Genomic DNA, 20,827 nt, shown 5'->3' on the forward strand with positions numbered 1-20,827 from the left:
TTTAAGAGACTGAGGGTCGACTACAGCAGCAGCGATGAGTCAGGTGATTATCCATGTTTAATGATAAAATCAATAACGAATGTTAGTGAACCTTGTCTCCAACTTGTTCAAATTGATAATAAATTTATTGAAATGGAGATTGATAGCGGTTCAGCAGTATCCGTCATCAGTAAAGTTGATTTTATTAGAAAATTCAGGAAGCTATTGGTTGAAAATAGTGACAAGAAGCTAATGGTTATTAATGGTTCGACTTTGAAAATTTTTGGGAAGATTATGGTCGATGTTTTTTTCAATGGAAAGTCAGCTCGTTTGAGTTTGATAATTTTGGATGGAGATCATCAATTTATACCACTACTTGGTAGAAACTGGCTGGATATTCTTTGTGTTGGTTGGAGAAGGAGAATTTCGAATGTTTGTGAACTTAACAAAATTGAGGTGGAAAATAAAACAGAAAAATTTATTGATTGTATTAAAGTTCAGTATCCCAATGTTTTTGACAACGATTTTTCTTCACCTATTGAAGGATTTGAAGCGGACTTAGTGCTCAGAGAGGATAAACCAATTTTTAGAAAAGCTTATGATGTTCCTTACCGATTTAGGGACAAAGTTGTTGAACATTTAGAAAAGCTTGAGAAGGACGGAATCATAACACCAATTAAAACCAGTTTATGGGCATCTCCAGTGGTTGTAGTTATTAAAAAAGACAATAATATCAGGCTCGTCATAGATTGCAAGGTTTCAATTAATAGGGTGCTCATTCGAGATACATATCCATTGCCTACAGCTCAAGATTTGTTTGCATCGTTGGCAGGTAGAAAAGTATTCTGTTCATTGGATTTAGCAACAGCATATACACAATTGAGTTTATCTGAAAAATCTAGAAAGTTTGTTGTTATCAATACTCTGCGTGGTTTATATAGTTATAACCGTCTACCTCAAGGAGCTTCCTCTAGTGCTAGCATTTTCCAACAAATAATGGAAACTGTATTGCAAGGAATCGATTATGTTTTCGTATATTTGGATGACGTTTTGATCGCTGGAAAAGATTTTGAGGATTGCCAAAGAAGGATTTGTATGGTTATTGAGAAACTGTCTAAGGCAAACATCAAGATTAATTTTAAAAAGTGTAAATTCTTCGTATCGGAATTGCCTTATTTGGGACATATTATAAGTGAGCAGGGATTGAAGCCAAACCCGGAAAAAGTGACCACAATTCAACAAGCTAAAGTGCCTAAAAATGTATCGGAGCTTAAAGCTTTTTTAGGTTTGATAAACTATTATGGAAAATTTCTTCCAAAGTTGGCTGTTCAGTTAAGTCCTTTGTACAATTTATTAAAAAAGGACGTTCGATATGTGTGGGACTCAAATTGTGATCGAGCTTTTAATAATAGTAAAACACAACTGCTTAATGCAGACTTTTTGGTTTTTTATGATCCTAATTTACCAATAGTGGTTTCGGCGGATGCTTGTTCTTACGGACTTGGCGGAGTAATTTCGCATGTAATCAATGGAGTTGAGAAGCCGATTTGGTTCACTTCCTTTTCTTTGAGCTCTTCCCAGAAGTCTTACCCTATTTTACACCTTGAAGCCATGGCCATAGTATCGACTGTTAAAAAGTTCCACAAGTTCCTATTTGGAAAAAATTTTATTATTTTCACTGACCACAAGCCATTACTAGGAATCTTGGGCAAGGAGGGTCGGCATACCATTTTTGTTACTAGGCTTCAACGTTTTATAATGGAACTATCTATCTATGAATTTGAAATTTTATATAAGCCGTCTGAGAAAATGGGTAACGCGGACTTCTGCTCAAGATTCCCATTGGATGTCGAGGTTCCAAAAAAAGTAGACAATCAATTTGTTAAAAGTATCAATTTTACAAGCGAACTTCCGGTGGATTTTTCTTTGATTGCGGCCGAGACGAAACATGATAAATTTCTACAAAATATTAAATTGTTTTTGAAAAATGGTTGGCCAGATAGATTATCAAAAGAGTTGAAGGACTTATATTCGCAGCACCATGATTTGGAGGAACTTGAGGGAGTTTTACTTTTCCAGGAAAGGGTCGTCATACCGGAAGCGTTACAAAAGAAAATGCTCAAGCTGTTACATGCAAATCATGTGGGTATTATTAAAATGAAACAGTTAGCAAGGAAAAGCGTGTATTGGGTTGGAATAAACAAAGATTTAGAGGATTTTGTTAAGAGATGCGAGACATGTGCGAAAATGGCTGTAGTTCAGGGGAAAAATGAAACTTTCAACTGGATACCCACTACAAGACCTTTCAGTCGCATCCATACAGATTTTTTTTATTTCGAAAGACAAAATTTTCTATTGATTATCGATAGTTTTTCTAAGTGGCTTGAGGTGTACCTAATGAACCTAGGAACGGATGCATTTAAGGTCCTGAAAAAGTTCACAGAATTTTTTGCGAGGTTTGGATTACCGGATGTTATTGTTTCGGATAATGGGCCTCCGTTCAATTCTCAGCAATTTATTTCTTTCATGGAGAGGCAAGGGATCAAAGTATACAAAAGTCCTCCTTATCATCCACAAAGTAACGGCCAGGCTGAAAGACTGGTGAGAGTAGTGAAGGATATTTTAAAAAAATTCTGGTTGGATTCAGAAATGAAAAATATGGATATACATGATAGACTCGATTATTTCCTTTTTAATTACAGGAATAGTTACTTGTCGGAAGGGGAAGATTTTCCATCGGCAAGAATTTTCAAATATAAACCGAAAACCTTACTAGATTTGACAAACCCGAAGAATAGTTTTAAAATGCAACTGACATCGATGTCAAATAAAGACGATAACCAGATTGGAAATCGAACAGAAGGAGTGAGTGAAGGTTTTGGCTATACATTTTACGAAAAAGAGAAATCGGATCCTTTTTCTAGTATCAAAAGAGGAGACAAGGTTTTCTATAGAAATCCAAACGAACGAAATATAGAGCGATGGTTAAATGCAATTTTTATTAAGCGATTGTCTCAAAATGTTTTCCAGATTGCTCTGGGAGCGCACGTGATCTCGGCCCACAGGGGGCAGATCAAAAGAGCGCAAACTGAACCAAGGCGCAATGCGGCGCTTCAGCTCCAGGCTCAGGATAACTCAGCAACAAATTTTAGCACAAGGATATCCAAAAGGCGTCGAGAAGAGTCCGAAGATGAGGCGTTTCATGGATTTTCGCCTTCTGAAATTCAACCGTCGACGTCAAGAGGGGCACCACATTTGCAGAGCAGCGAACTTATCCTGGGTCCTAAAGAGTCATCATCGCATTCAGTGGCCGTAAGAAGATCTGAAAGAAGAAGGAAAATTTTAAAAGCAAATGATTTTGTATACTTTTAGATTATTTTGTTATATTATATAATTTTGATTTGAATTGAATTAAATTATTAAGCTTTATTCTAAAGAAGGGAGAATTGTAAGTGTAAGGCATAAATGAAAACTGAAAAATGAGCGTGCAAGCAATCAGCTGTTATGGATGTATACCAACATTAAAGATTTGTAAATAGAAATCATAAAAAGAAGAGATCGAAGGTTTCCTTAGCGATCGAAATAAATGATCCGGTCTCTTTCGATTTGGATCTTAAAGTTAAAACAAGTGTTTTAAGATAATCTTGAGAAAACCCAGCAATTTACACGTTTATGATAAAAATTCGTGCCGGAACCAAACAAAATCAACAAATCTGTTGTTTCATAGATGAGGCATACTCAGTTTGGTGAAACTTGTAAACTTATCCAATGCAAAACTCTCTCAACGACTTAAAAAAAGCTTTAATAATGGTCATTCTAAGAGCAAGTTCACTGGTTCAGATGGAGATAGAAATTTCGAAGGTTTACAACACATCACAACACATTTGCCGTACACCGGTGTTGGGAAAATCTGATATTCGAACAGTTTCGCGCTGCAAAATTTGTATCGTATAACACTTTTTGGCCGAGGGTGATAGATAAACACGATGTTTTGCAACACCGAACCGAGTGATACAGTCGGCGTTGCAATACCGTATTCGTGCATGAAACGCTTCGGTGCTGCCATCTTTCTTATGCTCAAAACCTCAGTTGAGGGGAAAATAAAGGAAATTGACCAATTTCAGGATTTTAACATGAAGTGATATTTTCTTTTGTAAACAATTCTCTTATCACTTAAATTGATACGAATTACAAAGAAGTTAATCAACTCTTTAAAACCTGCAGCCAATTTTTGTCATGCCCTTGCCAATTAAATTGGCTATCATATATTTCGAGGCGCAGAGATGCCAGAAAGCTGGGTAAATAAATTTTGTTTGTTTGAGCGGTTTCGGGAGTAGGAATTTCATTTTTTTATTTGAAAAATGTTCTTCCGTCGGAATGACCGGTTCGAACGCCGCCTTTAATGGCCCATCATCTTTAGAAAACGGAACCCTCGCTGTTAATTCGTAGAGTGTCAATCATATCAAACGCAAATTATTTTATAATTAAACCTCATATTCCAAATTTTAGGTTGTGCTGCCGGAATGCACCAAATTTGGCTTCCGGTGGATTGGATCACTGATCTCTTTGTTGAAACAAGGTCAGGAACGGTTCTGATATCGGAACGTTCCACAGGTGGGATCTGGTTGGATTTTCAGAGAAGGAACAAGAAATGAAACGGACGACCAATATAAGTTTGTATTAACAGTTACCAAACAAAAACACTTAATTTAAATTATATGCAAACCTTTAAATTCGAAGAGTCCATCAAAGACCAAATTCACTTTCATTTGTGCTCTACTTGCCCATACAATTTCGAGAATTTTACTCATGGCATTGGAAGAACGTTACAATACCACTACCATATAATAACCTAGGTCAGGCAAATAGAAATTTTGATGCAGCATTTTTTACGTTTCGACAGAAAATTAGCACTTTTTTAAAAGATTTGTAAGCGTTTATGAAAAAAAAATCGTGCCGGAACCAAACAAAATCAACAAAGCTGTTGTTTCATAAATGAGACATGCTCAGTTAGGTGAAACTTGTATACTTATCCAATGCAAAACTCTCTCAACAACTTAGAAAAAGTTTTAAGAATGGTATTAGCACTACTATTTCAATAAAGTGAATTTGATTTCAATTTTTAAACGATCAATTCGAAATAGGAAAAATAGTAAAAATACTGAACAGCAAATGCACTTGGCATCGCTGGTTGCCCCCAATTTTATACCTTCGTTTTCTATCACACCGGTGGACGGCCAACATTTTTGGTCTATTTTTCGCGATAGAAAAATTCCCATCTGTGCTACAGCCAACAAAATTCCTACCACTTTTTCCCAACACCATTGGACTTGCTCTAATGAAACAAAATGTGATGCCTGCCTCACTGGTCGGTGATTTTATCAGATAAATTTGACCTTTGAGCGCTTTTTTGTTTTTTCTTCTGTTTTCCACCCCTGGTTTTCTCCGATTTATGGTAAGGATTTTAAAAAAATGATACATATCAACTTAAAGTAGAAAGTTCAGAGATTATTATGAGCTAATAGGAGAAGATGTGTATGTGCCGTGAGCATCGTAAATCAACGACAAAAAAGGTCATTTTTTACTACATATTCCAAAATTAATTGAGGCGCTTAGGATCAGAGGGGTGCAAGTGCCGAAATGATGATTTCGAGAAAACGGGCCTCAAAGTTTTTTTTCAAAATCAAAATTATCGAATCAATTTTTCTACTAAATTTTCGATGGAGTGTGTCTCATGAGGTCTAAAATGAAAGATTCTGAAAGAAAAACCAAAGTTTTTGCGATATTTATGTTAAAACGGCGAACTACTTTTATTGATATTTTTCACTTGCACCCTTCTGACCCCAAGAATGACACTTGCACCCCTCTGACTCCAAACAATATGATAGCATCCTTTTGGAACCTGTATGTAACGAGTATTTTCAGTATGATACTAGATGTTTTGTTTTTGTTCACACATTTAATTTTCTACGTTTTCGGGCTTCAAATTTCTATGCAACTCATAATGAACGAGGTTTGCAAGTTCCACTATCCTAATTCCCAGAATTTGTTGAAAACTTTCAATCTCTCTTTTTCCTTAATGGTGGATACACAAGAATACCTGCATATGTGTTCATTCATTGGAATTAACTGTTTAGCTGGTCGCTTTTTCCGGTAGAACCAACGTACGCTTCCCCTTGGTTTCGTAGCTTTTTATCGCAAGATGAGTTTCCAGACTGACTGATTTCGTTGGCGTCTTTGAGGTCTTGATGAATGGCCAGTTGACTCTCCAGGAATGGACTCATTCTCGCTAGCAACTGCAGCAGCAGCACCTTCTGATTTTCCAGACGAACCGTGGATGTTTAATTTTTCTTTTTTGGTCTAATTATACCAGGCCTCTTTCCTAAACAGTTATTTAAATCCTCTGAGCTTTCATCCGAAAGATTTTTCTTAGATATATTTGCCAAAAAAATATTGTTAAGTGCGTTTTGTGTTTGCCTTTTATCCCTATTAGCATTGGCTAAATTTGCCATAAAAAAAATATTTTAGAATTTTTTGTATACATAACTATGAGTTTTTTATGCCGACGAAGTTACACCTGAATCTATTTTCATCACTTCTCTATCTGAGGACTTTGGATTATCCTGGTCAGAACCAGTAGAAAATCCTATTCGGAGCTAGATGATGTTGTTTTCAACTGACAAAAATGTATACGTTCTAATGAAATCAGCCTAAAAGTATAATCCTTTGGTGTCAGAAGGGTGCAAGTGCACTTGCACCCTTCTGACACCAAACGAAACAGGATTTTCATTGACACGTTGTTTTATAAATAGCTTAAAAATATCGAAATAATTTTTCGTTTGACCTGTGTCTTCTACAGAATGTTAATCTATACTTTAACTATCCAAAAAACAGTTTATCTCAGTTTTGATAAAAAATCACTTGCACCCCTCTGATCCTAAGTGCCTCAATTGCGATCGTTGATTTCTCAGCCAGTTACTGAGAAGCTAATGAAAAGTTCTCCTAGCGAGAATGAGATTGGGTGACTTGTGATTAAAATGCTCATTGCTCCCCAACAAAATGTGGGCTGCTATGCTTGATCGTTTTAAGTGTGAGAATGCATATTTCTCCCAGGCGTTTTACAAGGAGATGAGAAAAACAGAGCCAAAATCAAGAGAATCGAAAAAGTCTGGAACAGAGTGATATTTTCACACATTTCTCGTTTTAAACGCTTCTTGCATAATGGGTGAAACGCATACCTTTCGTATCCTTAAAGGGTATTTCCCATTAATGGTACTGCTGTACATTAATGGGAAATACCGTTTAACCCTTCATTTTATGATTTTTTATTTTTCCTTAAAACTCATTTTTAACAGTTGGAAATGATGAGTACATCAAGAAAAAAATTAAAATAAAATACGATTTTTCACTTTTTCCATACATTAATTGTTGCAAATTTGTTACTTTATGAAACGAAGGGTTAATACATTTAATTAGTGAACCTTCATATAAGAGAAACGACATCTGATCCTTTCTAAAATAAAATATGTGGCAACATCGCCGAAATCTTGGACAAAAAAGACTTCAGAACTGCAGTTTTCTGCCTCAATGTTCGAGCTCTAAAGTGAACGCTCCTTCAATCCAACAAAACAACATTGAACTCGATGCCCGAAGTATCGCGATAAACGGTATGAATGACTTGAATTTCGTTAATAATCAGTTAGTTTTTTAACTAGGAACAAGATTCACCAAAGCATTGAAAAAAATTGCACCTAATCATAAATTCATATGACCAGCTAAAAATTATCTGTTTGAACTATAACAACAATCACAATACCTTCCTTGGTTGAGTTTTCAATAAGAAAGGTAAAAGCTCTGCGACAAAATGCTCATCGATTGGAATCGATTTTGACAATTCTTTTGTATCGATTGGAATTTTGTGTTTGAGACGTCGCTTCTCTTATGTGTAGGTTCACTACTGGTGTGTTCAACGAAACTCAATCGAAATCAATTGAAACGGATTGACAGTTGCACAGCTGATTTTTCAATTGACTCCAATCGATTTCTATCCGGCCGTTGATTGAACAGCCACTAACCAATACTAACGTACTGGCGCAGTGTTCTCAGTTCTCAGATGTCATTTTATATCAGCTTCGTTCGGAATTTGAAAAGACGGTTTTCTCTAGCAAATTGTAATTAATCTATCATTTTGGCAATTTCAAAGGCAAATTCTTACCAATACAAGCGGAAAATGTCAAATAAGAAAGTTTATCGTTCGACTTGGAGAAGTGCCCGGACCCAGGAAATAACTATCAGTTCCACCCATGAATGAATCTCAAATTAATCCAATTGGAAAACAAATACCTGCAACATGGTTCTTCATAATGTTATAAAATAAAATTCGTATTATTATTCTAAATTTTTTATTTTTTTATTCCTCCCCTCGGTGGGAAGCTCTGAAAACATATAATAAAAAAGTCATAGGATTTTTTCACATTACATAAATCACTTTGTTACTTTTCTTCTCAGTGGGGATTTTTACAGCAGCAGCAACGGCACCTCCGCCACTGACTGGGTTGAGGGCATCTTTTCCGCTGCCGGAAAGCAGTTGATTTGATTTACACTTTCACTCTACCGCTTGGGTGCATTCCTCCGACGGTTTTCTTCATGGCCTTATTGTTCACTATTTCCTCCTCGGTGATAGCGGGCACGGTGCTTTCGGCACTGACACACTAGCTTCGACACCATGACACCACTTACACTGCACAATTCTCACACAGCACCATTGGCATAGCACCACCAACACCGCACCGCCCACTGCCATCACTTTCACACTTGAAAATTGAAAACAAATAGAATCAGCAGTAAACAACTGCATGTGTGTTAGTGTGATCGAAACCGATGGAAACGAATCCTGCTCTCGGGCTTGATCGATTTCGATTGGTTTCGATCGACTTCGATTGGCTTCATTGAACGTCAATTCGATTAGTTTCGACCAAAACATTGGCTGAGTGAACAACCATTTACCAATCGAAATCGATTGAAACCAATTTCAATTGGCTATTGAACTGGCCTTACATTTAATGTGTTGGTCAACTTATTTCGATAATGTGTGGAATGATTTGTCAGTGTGGCAACCTTTTTTGATGGTCAGTTGACGGGTGTTGACGGTGTTGTTGACGCTTGATGAATAAAATGTCACCCTTTATTTAATTTTCTTGAAACGGATTTGATGTTTCCAGTGGTGCTTTATAGAGTGCTAACGAAGAGAAAAAGACTGATATCAGTCAAGTACTAAAGAATATTATGCGTATTTTCCTAATTTAAATCTTCCGTACGGGTGATGTTTAAAAATGTGCTGTGAAGGTGTTAAATATAAAGTTCAAACAGGTTCTTTCAAGATATTGATCTTACTACGGATTGTTTGCTTTTTAGAATGACCATTCTCTGCTATACACTTCTAGTTCAAGTGCTATTGCCGTCAGAACGGGCAAACAGAATACCATTTTAAACGCAGAAAAAACGCGAACGACATGGAATGCTTTATTTCACATTTTCTCGACGAAAACTGTATTCGAATGTGGTTATAAAAAATTGTCAAATGTAAATTGCATAACACACGTGGCTCTGATTTCAAGAGGAAAATCGCTATTAATTTGCAAATATAAAAAAAAGATCGGTTTGTTATGATTATTGAAAGTTGAAGTAAGGTGAAAAGTGCAAAATTCAGGTGAGTATTCAGTTGCTGACATCCGTACATTAATTGTATATAATTGTAATATTCAGATCAATAGCTCAATAACTTTATTTTCGTAGTATGGATCGAAACAGCTCCAACCAAGACTTCTCGGAATCGGACTGTTCACAGGATTCTTCTTCGTCTAATCTGTCGTCTTCGACCGACTCTTCAAATGTATCGCAGAAAGAATCGACTAAGAAGGAATACGAAGCAACAAAGATCACTACGGAAGTCATCAATCTACCAAAGGATTTGTGTGAGGATCCAGTAATATTTGAAGAATTCTTTTCACTCGAAACGTGGCATAATCTGTCTGACCCCATACGGAAGCACCTTAGTTCATATCTTCCGACGTTCAGTGAAAACATAGAATATGAGAAAAACAGTACCATCGATGCACTTTTTACTAATCGGATAACTCGTTTCGGGCATTGCCCTTTAAAAAGACTGCAACACAACCTAGAGGAAGGAAACTGTAGGCCAGAGATTTCTATATTTAATAAAAGTATAGCAAAGGCTGAACGAAGAGAACAACGTTTCCAAGAGCGCAGTCGTATGTCTGCCCTCGCCCAAAGGTTGGTTGTTTCCCGGGAGAAAGCATTGCGAAATCTTTATCAACATCCGGATGCTGGCGGGCGTGCTTTCAATCGGAATAGTTCTGTGTTTCATCCCTCAATCAACTCGTTGAGAGCAAAACGGCGCTACTTACAAGAAATTAGTGGTGTTTCGGATCTCTTAGGGCTTTCGGAATTATTATCTGATGAAGAGCGAAATTCAGAACTCCTCGCCAATCACTTGCCTCGAAAACAGCGACGACTTTTCGGTCCTGTACAGGTAACCTTATCAGAAAACATTTACAGATAATTTTTTTTCAACATTTTCTTTTACACGGTTTAGGGTGGAGCTTCCAGTCCTGGTGCAGATCATAGAATTATCAACACTCAGGCTTCGAAAGCCGAGCAACAAATAGCAACCGGCCATATGATCGGATCCAATGGCAAAATTCAAATATCTGAAAGACACTATCGAGATTTGTTGTTTTCTCATAAACGTAGAAAAATTGACGAACCGGTTTGTATTATAAGGAATTTCAAGTTAACAAGCGTTATTCACTTTTTGTTTTTTTTTTTCAGGACCATCCGGACTTGGATTGCCAAGAAATTAAACTGAAGGATGTGGTGAGCCGAACTCAGGCATCCTCTGGATATCGACGGATTATGCCGCTACCGAAAGTTAGTCTGCCAGAAGAGTCTGTCAATATTAGTGTGATAGCGCCAGAGCAAATGATAGAACCATGTATAATTCCGTCTCGAGTCACATCACCGGCAGAAATTTGCGCACCCGAACAGGTGAAGATCGACATACCGTTAATTTCATCGAAACCAGAACCGGAAAATATCATAAGTACTAATAGTCGATCTTCGCCGGACCTGTTTCACAATGAAGAAACGTTGCCTTTAGTGGCACAAGAGAAAAACCATAAGCTCAACGAATTACCAGACATATGTATCGAAAAACCACAGGTTTCTTTCGAACTGCAACCAAACTTGTTTGTTGATCAACCTCTAACGACTGAAGAGGTTGTCCATGAACCTAACGTGGAAGATAATTATCACGAAAAATCAATGATTGTATCAACCGAAAATACTTCTTCCAATAACATAGTACCAAATGAGAACGAAAATATCCCGTCAATACCAATGATACCAACGGAAAATAATGAAGAAGTACTTAAAACTGAGCGACAAGATACGGCAGAAGTGATAGAATCCGTAAAAATATTGGAAGAAATTGTAGAACAAAAAGATATGGAACTGAATGAATCAAATGATAAGGAAATTTTGGGTGAAACCAAAGTGCAGTCGCATGATGATTCTATGCCAGAACTCATGCAGGAAACTCATAAATGTTTTTTGTCGTTAGTTCGAGATATGTTCTGTTCTAACCCTGACCATCGTATGACAACCGATGAACTCAAAATAAAACTTAACTTGTGGCTGAAAACACCTATTGCTGCTTTGAATGATTGGTATCAACAGGCTGAAGACAAGTGGGACGATTTGCTCCAATCCGCTATATTGTTCCTATCTGGGGAGTTTTCAGATCAACCAGATGATTTCGTGCCATACATCGAGTACAAAACACAAATAAATATCTATCAATGGATCGGTGCTTCGAGAGATTCTGATCATCGACTTATGGCATTGTGTGAGTATTGGTTGAGTCGTAAACAAGACATGGGAGTAAAAGCTCAGTCAAAACCGAAAGTCATAAGTACCAAGCAAAGATTTACATTCCCAAGTACAAGTTCTTTCGTGGACGACGAAGATGTTTCATCCGAGCGAAGTATTTCACCTCCTCCCCCTAGGCATCCCACAGATTGGTCGGTGCGCAAAGCTACCGAGCAAGAAGTTGCCGTTTTTCGAGAACAAGAAAAACGACGTTACGAAAACCCTCATCTGGCGTTTACCTACAAACAGCATTCATACAACAGTGTGGTAGGTCCAGTGAAAGGTATCTACACTCAAGTTCCCGGTATATCCAAAGCTCGTGGTCACAACATGTTAGTTGCAGATAGACCAAATTTTGTGACGATTCTTACCCTAGTTCGTGATGCTACAGCGAGACTTCCAAACGGCGAAGGTACCCGAGCAGATATTTGCGAGCTGTTGAAATCTTCTCAGTACATCTCTCCGACGGCAACGGATCAAGTACTTCAGACTATTGTTAGTGGAGCGCTCGATAGAATGCACACTGAACATGATCCATGTGTTAAGTACGATACTAAACGGAAAATTTGGATTTATCTTCATCGTAATCGTACCGAAGAAGAATTTGAACGTCTTCATCATCAGTACCAAGGCATATCCAAACACAAAAAACCTGTTTATCGAAAAAGTAAATCCAAAGAAGCTGTTGAGGCCACAACCCCTCGTAAGACGCCAACTACTCCAATTGTATCTTCTGTGCAAACCTCTATAGAAAGTGAAGCTAATCTGGAAGATGTATTAGTAAATAAACCGGCAATGATTGAATCACCTTCAGTTACAATTCCAACTTCCACTACAAGCTGTATCACGTTGCCGGACAGTTCAATTATTACAGGAATATCTTTACCAGTAACAACACTCAAACCGGAGACGAAGCCAAATGCTTTGCATGAGACTGTTAATTTAGAGCCACAAATCTCATCTCAGTTGTTATACACAAATATCACTCCCAAAAAATCGGTTGATGGCGTTGAGAATTCCATTATGACCATTTTAAGGAAAACTCCTTCAGAAAGTACCATTGGTTTTAAGGAAGCAATTCCCATACATGTAAGCCCGTCATGTAAAATACAATCGATACAACTGAAAAAATCGCCACAGGCTACGCATTTCGTTACAAATGCTAACAAACCTTTCGTTAATGTTGACCTGAGCCCTGATAGAGTGAATCAAACTTCGCTAAAAACTGTAGCCGGATCACCCAACACTGTAGTGACCAAGAAAAATATTCTAGCTCCAAAATCGCTCATCATCAGCAGTACACCGGTATCCATACCGACGGTTTCTAATCCGACGGCAACCACAATTCCACTGCAGGTAACCGCTGCTGGGGGACAAAGTTTTATAACTCCAGTCACACTCCAGGCCGGCAATACCATACAGCATACAACATTCCGGCCTGCCGCTGTCAGAAGTGTAAACGTACAACAGCAACAGCAGCAGGCCCCGGCTGTTTCGATGGCTCTCAAAACAGCTACGTTGCTTCAAGGCAGAAGTGTTTTAGCTCTCACTTCCCAATCCCAGCTAGCGAGTGTGAAAGCATTCTCTCAATCGGACATTCAAACGATCATCAACAAGCCGCCAATAACAACAACGGCCACTATCACTGGACAGCTGGTAAGCACTTTCTTAAAAGAGTTTCAACAAAGTTCAATCAGTCCTTTAATCTTTTTTGATTAATTGAAATTGATAAGTTGATAAAATTGTAACAGCTAAATTATTTTTTTGTTTTCATATTTATTACAGAATAATCCTCCGGGCACAATGGTATTAAAAACCGATAATGTGAATAGTTCTTCCAGTGGTGAAATCGTCAGTACAATCAATACGATCAAAGGTCAGCAATCAGTCCTAACACCGGCGCAGCAGAAGCAGATCTTACAAAATCTTTTAGCGCAACAGCACAAGCAGGTGTTTACATCCAAGCCAGTTATTCTAAAACAACCGACAAATTCTAGCACTGCCACACAAATCACAAATTCTCCGTTGAACACACAGCAAAGTAAAATAGTAAAACATCTTCACAAAATTCCTGCTCTTACACTATCGGCAGCTTCGTCGTTTTCTTCAAGTCACGGCGGTGCAACAATTCAAACGGTCAGTGCTAATCCACATGTCATTCAAATCAAATCAACAAATAATATCCTGAACACTGCTGGCGGTACAAAGATTCAACCAATTATAACCACTATCAAAGAGCAGATGCAACAAAAGACCGTTCAGCAATCTCTGATAACTAAAAACACAAAACCGATGCTCAAGGCGGATACGTCTGATATGGCAACTCTGAAAGCGTCGCCGTTACAGAATGATTCGAAAACGCAATCAGTTTTATTGCAATCTACATCTTCTTCGCCGATAGTGACACGTGTTATTAAACCGGCCGGATCAGTGAGCCAATCCACAACCAGTTTGATACGTTCTTCCTTGGCAAACACAGTCAGTGTAGGGCAAGGGACACCTCAAGTAGTGACTAAAGTTGTCAAAAGTATTGGCGATAATCAAATTGTTTCACTCGATAGTTTGCTACAACGACAAAGAATAACCACCGGAGAAACTACAGCCATTCGTCTTGCAGACGCTAAAAATATCAAAACGCAACTGATACAATTATCTAATAATAGTTCCACAGGATCTAGTATACCCCAATACGCCGTAATTTCCCAAAACAGAAACATTATATCAGTTGCTCAAACATCTGGACAAAGCACAACACAATCGATTGTGACCACAATTGCAAACAGTGTTATAGGTAAGTTTTTTTTTTGTTTCAATGTCATAGCACTAATAAGATTGATTACATTCTTATTCAACTTTCAGACACAAAAACCACACCAGTGCTTAGCACTAGTCATAGTGCCATCATCAATAGTGGTAGCATAACTTTTGCCTCCGGTTCACATGCCGATGCCAAAGAATCAGGACAGTTGAATGTTGTTAAAACCACTTCTATAAGCAACTTGCAGAAAGCTTCGCAAAATCAACATTCGCAACAAGTTTTTACGAAAATAACTGGTACACAAAAGGTGATATCTGCCAAGACTCGAAACGATGCCAGGTGAGACAACTGCCACATAAATTAGATGAAAGGTATTAAGATACTTATTTGACGGTTTAATTAAAATCATTGTTCTTGTAGTTTCATCAATTCACCGATAAATATTGCCACTATTGGAGGAAATCCTCTGATAATCCATAAACCAGCTGTTCGGGCCGATACCAATCAACCAAATAGCTCTGGTATAATATTTCATAATCCAGCATCGAGTTCATCCGAATCTACAAGTATTGTGTATGGTCGACAAGCTGTTAAAATTCCAGGAAATCTTATATCACAGGTAAATTATTCAAATACTTACAGTTGATGGCCAAATTTCTTCTTTACTAAACAGTAAGTATTACTTATTGTTTGCTATTCATTTTAGGGTCATGTGAATATTGTCAGTGCACAGCAGGCCACCGGCTCAGGAACACCTCAGAAACTACTGCTTGGTAATCAGTTGGTAAAAGTCAGGACCGTTCCAAGACATCCAGGACAGATGCAATTTACGTTTGCCCAACAACAACCTAAAGTCGAATCTCCCATCAATACTTCACCAGCGCCAAATACAATCAGCGGGATTGTGAAAAGCATAAACAGTGATACCAGTGATAAAACAACAATCAATAGCGTCGTCGTGAAGGCCCCAGTTGTTAGCAATACTGCTAAGGTTAGTTATTGGTTTGCGCTAATTCCAACGTGCTCCTTCTATGAGGTTGTTTTTTTTTATTTCAGTCGACATCAGAGGTAGACATACGTGTCAACCAGCAACCTCAACGAGTCGTTCTAGCCACCCAAGGGAGGCAGCTTGTTACACAGCAAATTATTGTACCACCTGGATTTCAAGGCGGAGCTTTTAATATAAAACGGCTAAAAGTAATACCCGTCAACAGTCAACAAAAAGGTAACATTTTGAAATTTTGCTAATCATTTTATGTTCCTAGCACTAAAAATACATTGGCACCGTTATTTTTCAAACAAAGAAGAACGAATGCGATAGGAAACGTATGGATAACTGGTAAAATAACGTTTATGTTATTTCAAATCTCGCGGAAAACAGTCGATTTAAACAACTCTCTATTTATTTATTTTTATTTACATGGTTTTCCGTCTCACGACATTACAGACTGTTCAGGAAATTATAAGCACACCTTTTTTTTTATTCAATAACGTATATTTAAGGCCATTTACCTATTACAAGTTTTTCTGAGCCGGGGATCATATTTTTTAATACTAAGGGGGGGTTGAAAAGGGTTGGAAGTAGGGGACGGGAGTTGGGGGGGGGGGGGTTTGGAGGAATTTGAGGAGATCCCTTGAAAGGGTTTTGAGGTTATCGTTTGCGTTGACGCGAGGTTCATCTTTATCGATTGCCATATCTGATGATTCTCCTGACGATGTTTTAGTGATGAGACGTTCCTGAATATAAGCACACCTGTTAACGGTCATTTTGAATCGAATATTTTTTTCGAATTCTACTGGCTGCGTCCTTTTGTTTGCACAATTCTGTACGTGATTACATAAAAAAAACATTTAGGCCGATGACATAGTAAATACGATGCGATGCGATGCGGCGAATGCGATTCAATGCGGTGAACCACATTTGATGGAGATGTATGTGAATCACTTAAACCTGACATACTCAACGCGGCGAAGCAGATGTCAATTTGTTCCGCCGCTCGAGTTCGCGTAGGCTGCGTCCGTAAATTTTCCGCTGATTCGCATCGCATCGCACTCACTATGTCATCGGCCATAGTGCATACGATGCGATGCGATGCGGTGAATGCGATTCAATGCGGTGAACCACATTTGATGAAAATGTATGTGAATCGCTTAAACCTGACATACTCAACGCGGCGAAGCAGATGTCAATTTGTTCCGCCGCTCGAGTTCGCGTAGGCTGCGTCCGTAAATTTTCCGCTGATTCGCATCGCATCGCACTCACTATGTCATCGGCCTTAGTTTGTGATTTCATTTCAAAATGCGTGGTTTTACTCCGGAGAAGAGAAAAAGTATCGTGCAGTCGTGCACAAGTGGGGTACTTTGAGTGGAATCTCATTGAGAAAATGAGCGGATGTGAGCGTCGGAGCGGTAGGGACTGCTATTAAAACAATGGTTAACATTGTACATTTGAAGATGAACCGAGGAGTGGCCGAAAATCTGATCCTGGAGTCAATTCTGCATGATGTTATGAAATCGTTTAGTACATCTTTGTACCTGAAAATAATCACATTTTCGTAGATGACGGAAAGAATTAAAGAAACATAAGCTATCAAAGAACGAAAATCGAACGAGTCGATGGGTGGGGTTAGAGAAACAAGAGAGATCAATAGCGGGAAAGATCACATGCGGTATATACATTGTGTTTTCGATAGAAGGTCCAGCAGTTGATCGGCAGAGCTCGATTGCTCGGGTTCGCCGGTTTCATCATGTTCACCGTGGTGAAATTGGCTAAGTGACATAGTGAATACGATGCAATGCGATGCGGCGAATGCGATTCAATGCGGTGAACCACATTTGATGAAAATGTATGTGAAACGCTTAAACCTGACATACTCAACGTGGTGAAGCAGATGTCAATTTGTTCCGCCGCTCGAGTTCGCACAGGCTGCATCCGTGATGCGTGATATGATGCTAAAGGGCGACTTGGGCTCAAGACGTACCGGAAGCAGAAAAAAACCTAAAAAGAACCCAAATCAGCCGCTTCTGTCAAGCCAAGAGACTATGAAACCCTTCCTGGGCCACAATTGTACGCAAGGACAAAGTTATCTTCGAAACGGGGAAGGCTATTTTCATCAAAAAATTTGGCATGAAGGTTATGGTGTGGTTGGTTATTTGCGAGTGCGGAAAAATATCTAGCCCGTACGTCACATCGGAAACCATGAACTATATCAAGGAATGCCTCCAGAAGCGTTTATTTCCGATGATCAAGCAGCATGATGGACCCGTCATATTTTGGCCCGATTTGGCATTTTCAGCCGCATATGACTATGACGACTATGTTAATGTCGTTGGCTAAGCAGATCATGTCCCGCATTTCGCCCACCCCTCATCGAATAACACCTTCTAGCGCTACGTTGAACATCATTCAGGAGCCCACAATCGGAACCATTATGCGGAATTTTCTCAAAGAAATTCATTTTCTGCAGTCTGCTGGCTTCAAAATAAGGACATTTTAATGAAAATCTTGGTCACCCATGATCAAAAGCTTTAATTTAATTTAATATTTATTCCTGATCAACAAGCCACATGTTGGTCAAAATGATGACTTTGAATGTTGTATGCAAGAAGGCGGCAACAGCAACGGTCGCACTCACGAGGATAATGGCGAACAACTCGAGGATCCGAAGTAAGCGAAGGATAATTTCGTCAATCATTCGGTATGGAGGGGCGGCCTGGAAATCTGGTCTTAACATCCAGTGTAACCAGCAGAAGCTGAACAGTGTACAAAGACGAATGAATTTGCGGGTCATCAGTGCATACCGCACCGTTTAGTCTGAGGCTGCATGCGTTGTAGCGGGAGTCATGCCCATCTCGGTTTTGTTGGGGGAGGACTCCTATTGCTACGAAGATAGAGGCACGCAAAACGTGTGAACACGAGCCAGAAATAGCTCCATGGCCAACTGCCAGCAGCTGTGGGACAGCTCAGAAAGAGGAAGGTGGACCCATCGTTTGATCCTAAACATCAAGGAGTGGATGGAGAGAAAGCATGGCGAAGTGGATTTCTACATGACGCAATTCCTGACTGGCCTCAGGTTCGTACATGCGGCCTCGCCGGTCTGCCTTACATGCGGTGACGTGGACGAGACACCCAAACACGTGGTATTCTATTGTCCAAGATTTGAAAAGGAACGTGCCTATATTCGCCGCCTGCGGACCAGAAACGACAGCGAACAGCATGTTGCAGAAGATGTGTGATGACATCAACACATAGCAGGCAGTCAGTGATGGGCTCGCCCGGTTAATGACTGCTTTGCAAAGGAGTTGGAGACTGACGCAAATTGCGATTGACGTAAGATAACGTTAGTTAACTTTACTAAGCTTAAAGAGACCGAAGCTATCAAACGAACTACGCAAAACATTCAGCGTAGCCGATGGGACCACAACGTGAAGATGATCTTGGGCGGTCAGGATGATTTTTAATTTAAATATGAACTTCTTAGCGAGTGTTGCATAAGTAGCGGAATTAATTTCTGGAACCCTCCAAAAATTTCCAGAATTTCACTTAGGTGGTAGTTCCGACATCCAATTCATCAGATTTATACATGTTTACAGAGCCCTTGGATGATATAAAAAAATGAATGGAAAAATTGCTGGAATGGAATGCTGATTTTACGGAAAAATATGATAAATGGTATTAAATATTGTATATCTACCTCGTGATAACCGAGGTGCTCCTTCCCCACATTACCTCGGATAATCGAGATTCTACATTGAACACGTCAAAAATATTTTGTCGAAGCATTTCTTTCTTGAAAATTATCTGGCCAAATACATTTAACAGCATCCTTTTTTTATTTTTTTTAGTGAATTAAACATATTGAACTCTAAAATTATCTCAAAGTGGGTGATACAATTGCGTTTTTTTGTTTATTCCGTAGGGTCAATTATTCGTGCACAGCCCAGCATCATTCAGCAGAGCAGCCCGTCAGTCGCTGTCACCAAATCAGCTGCGTCGATAACGTTGAACGATACCACAAATGAAGGTGGAAGCAGAGTTTTCCACGTGTATAGTAGCGGAAATAGTAACAATAGCAGTAGTATCAATGACAATGTTGACTTTAGTGTAAATCCAGGCAAAAAATAATAGTTTTACCTAAATGTGTATCATATTAAGCAGAAAAAAAAAACAATAAACTATTTATTCTAGAGGTTTTTAAGTGTGTGTTTAATTACTTGAAATTGAAGCCGAAAAACCAGTTCGTTTATTTAAGTTACGCTGAGACTTAGGTCAAAAAAGTAGTTATTAATTCATTTTATTTTGGCCGAATAATATGATTTCACTGTTATTTTTTATTTATTTTTTTTTTAAACTTATATATTATTCCGCCTCACGACATAATTCCTAAAATTCACTCGGTCCATGGCAACCGTTCTCCAATTCCTCGGGCACCCCACGTTCGCCAGATCACGCTCCACTTGGACTAACCACCTCGCTCGTTGCGCCCCCGCTCGTCTTGTTCCTACCGGATTCGTAGCGAACACCTATTTTGCAGGACAGTTGCCGGCATTCTCGCAACATGTCCCGCCCAGCGTATCCGGCCAGCTTTCACCACCTTCTGGATACGGGGTAACTGTATTTGAATTTAATATAAGCAAGATTCAAACAAGATTGCCCCATATGAAATTTTCAGATTTTCGCATGATTTCGGATTCCACCGACAGCTAAATCTAGTTTTTTTTTTCGCATACGGATATGAGTTCCAACCAAAACTTTTACATGGCTACTTTTTCTTCCTTAAAAATGTCTGTTTTGAAGATTTTAGTAAAGTGTTCTAACTTCTCCCTTGAGTTATCCAACCAAATCAGAGCTTTACCATTTCTTTTAAAGTATATTTTGTAGAAATTAAAATAAAAACACGCATTAAAGGCTCCCCCCTTTTCTCAAACCTACTTTTTCTGAGTCCTCGAGATTGGATAACATTATATTTACCAGCCTTAATCGAAATCAGCTGATTTTTAGAAGCTGCTTGTTTAACACAAAATATTATCAATCAATTGGCTTAGCTTAGCTTGATTGACTACACTCATCCACCTTTAATCATTGAACCCGAAATGCCTTTTTTTATAGTTGTAAGTAGTAGATCATAATTCATTCATAAT

The 20,827-nt window shown here is 38.7% G+C and overlaps 1 protein-coding gene across 1 annotated transcript; it reads left to right on the forward strand.

The window, feature by feature from the left end:
- The first annotated feature begins 9,196 nt into the window (after positions 1-9,196).
- Positions 9,197-19,884, forward strand: LOC129745147 (nuclear factor related to kappa-B-binding protein). Its single transcript, XM_055738061.1, has 10 exons — positions 9,197-9,688; positions 9,775-10,531; positions 10,595-10,768; positions 10,831-13,584; positions 13,714-14,719; positions 14,788-15,025; positions 15,107-15,305; positions 15,393-15,677; positions 15,743-15,911; positions 19,606-19,884. The coding sequence occupies exons 2-10, from the start codon at positions 9,776-9,778 to the stop codon at positions 19,809-19,811; spliced, it is 5,787 nt and encodes a 1,928-aa protein (XP_055594036.1). The 5' UTR covers positions 9,197-9,688; position 9,775; the 3' UTR covers positions 19,812-19,884.
- Positions 19,885-20,827: the final 943 nt, after the last annotated feature.

The sequence above is a fragment of the Uranotaenia lowii genome, chromosome 2, assembly GCF_029784155.1.
Source record: "Uranotaenia lowii strain MFRU-FL chromosome 2, ASM2978415v1, whole genome shotgun sequence".
Taxonomy (NCBI): Eukaryota; Metazoa; Arthropoda; class Insecta; order Diptera; family Culicidae; genus Uranotaenia; species Uranotaenia lowii.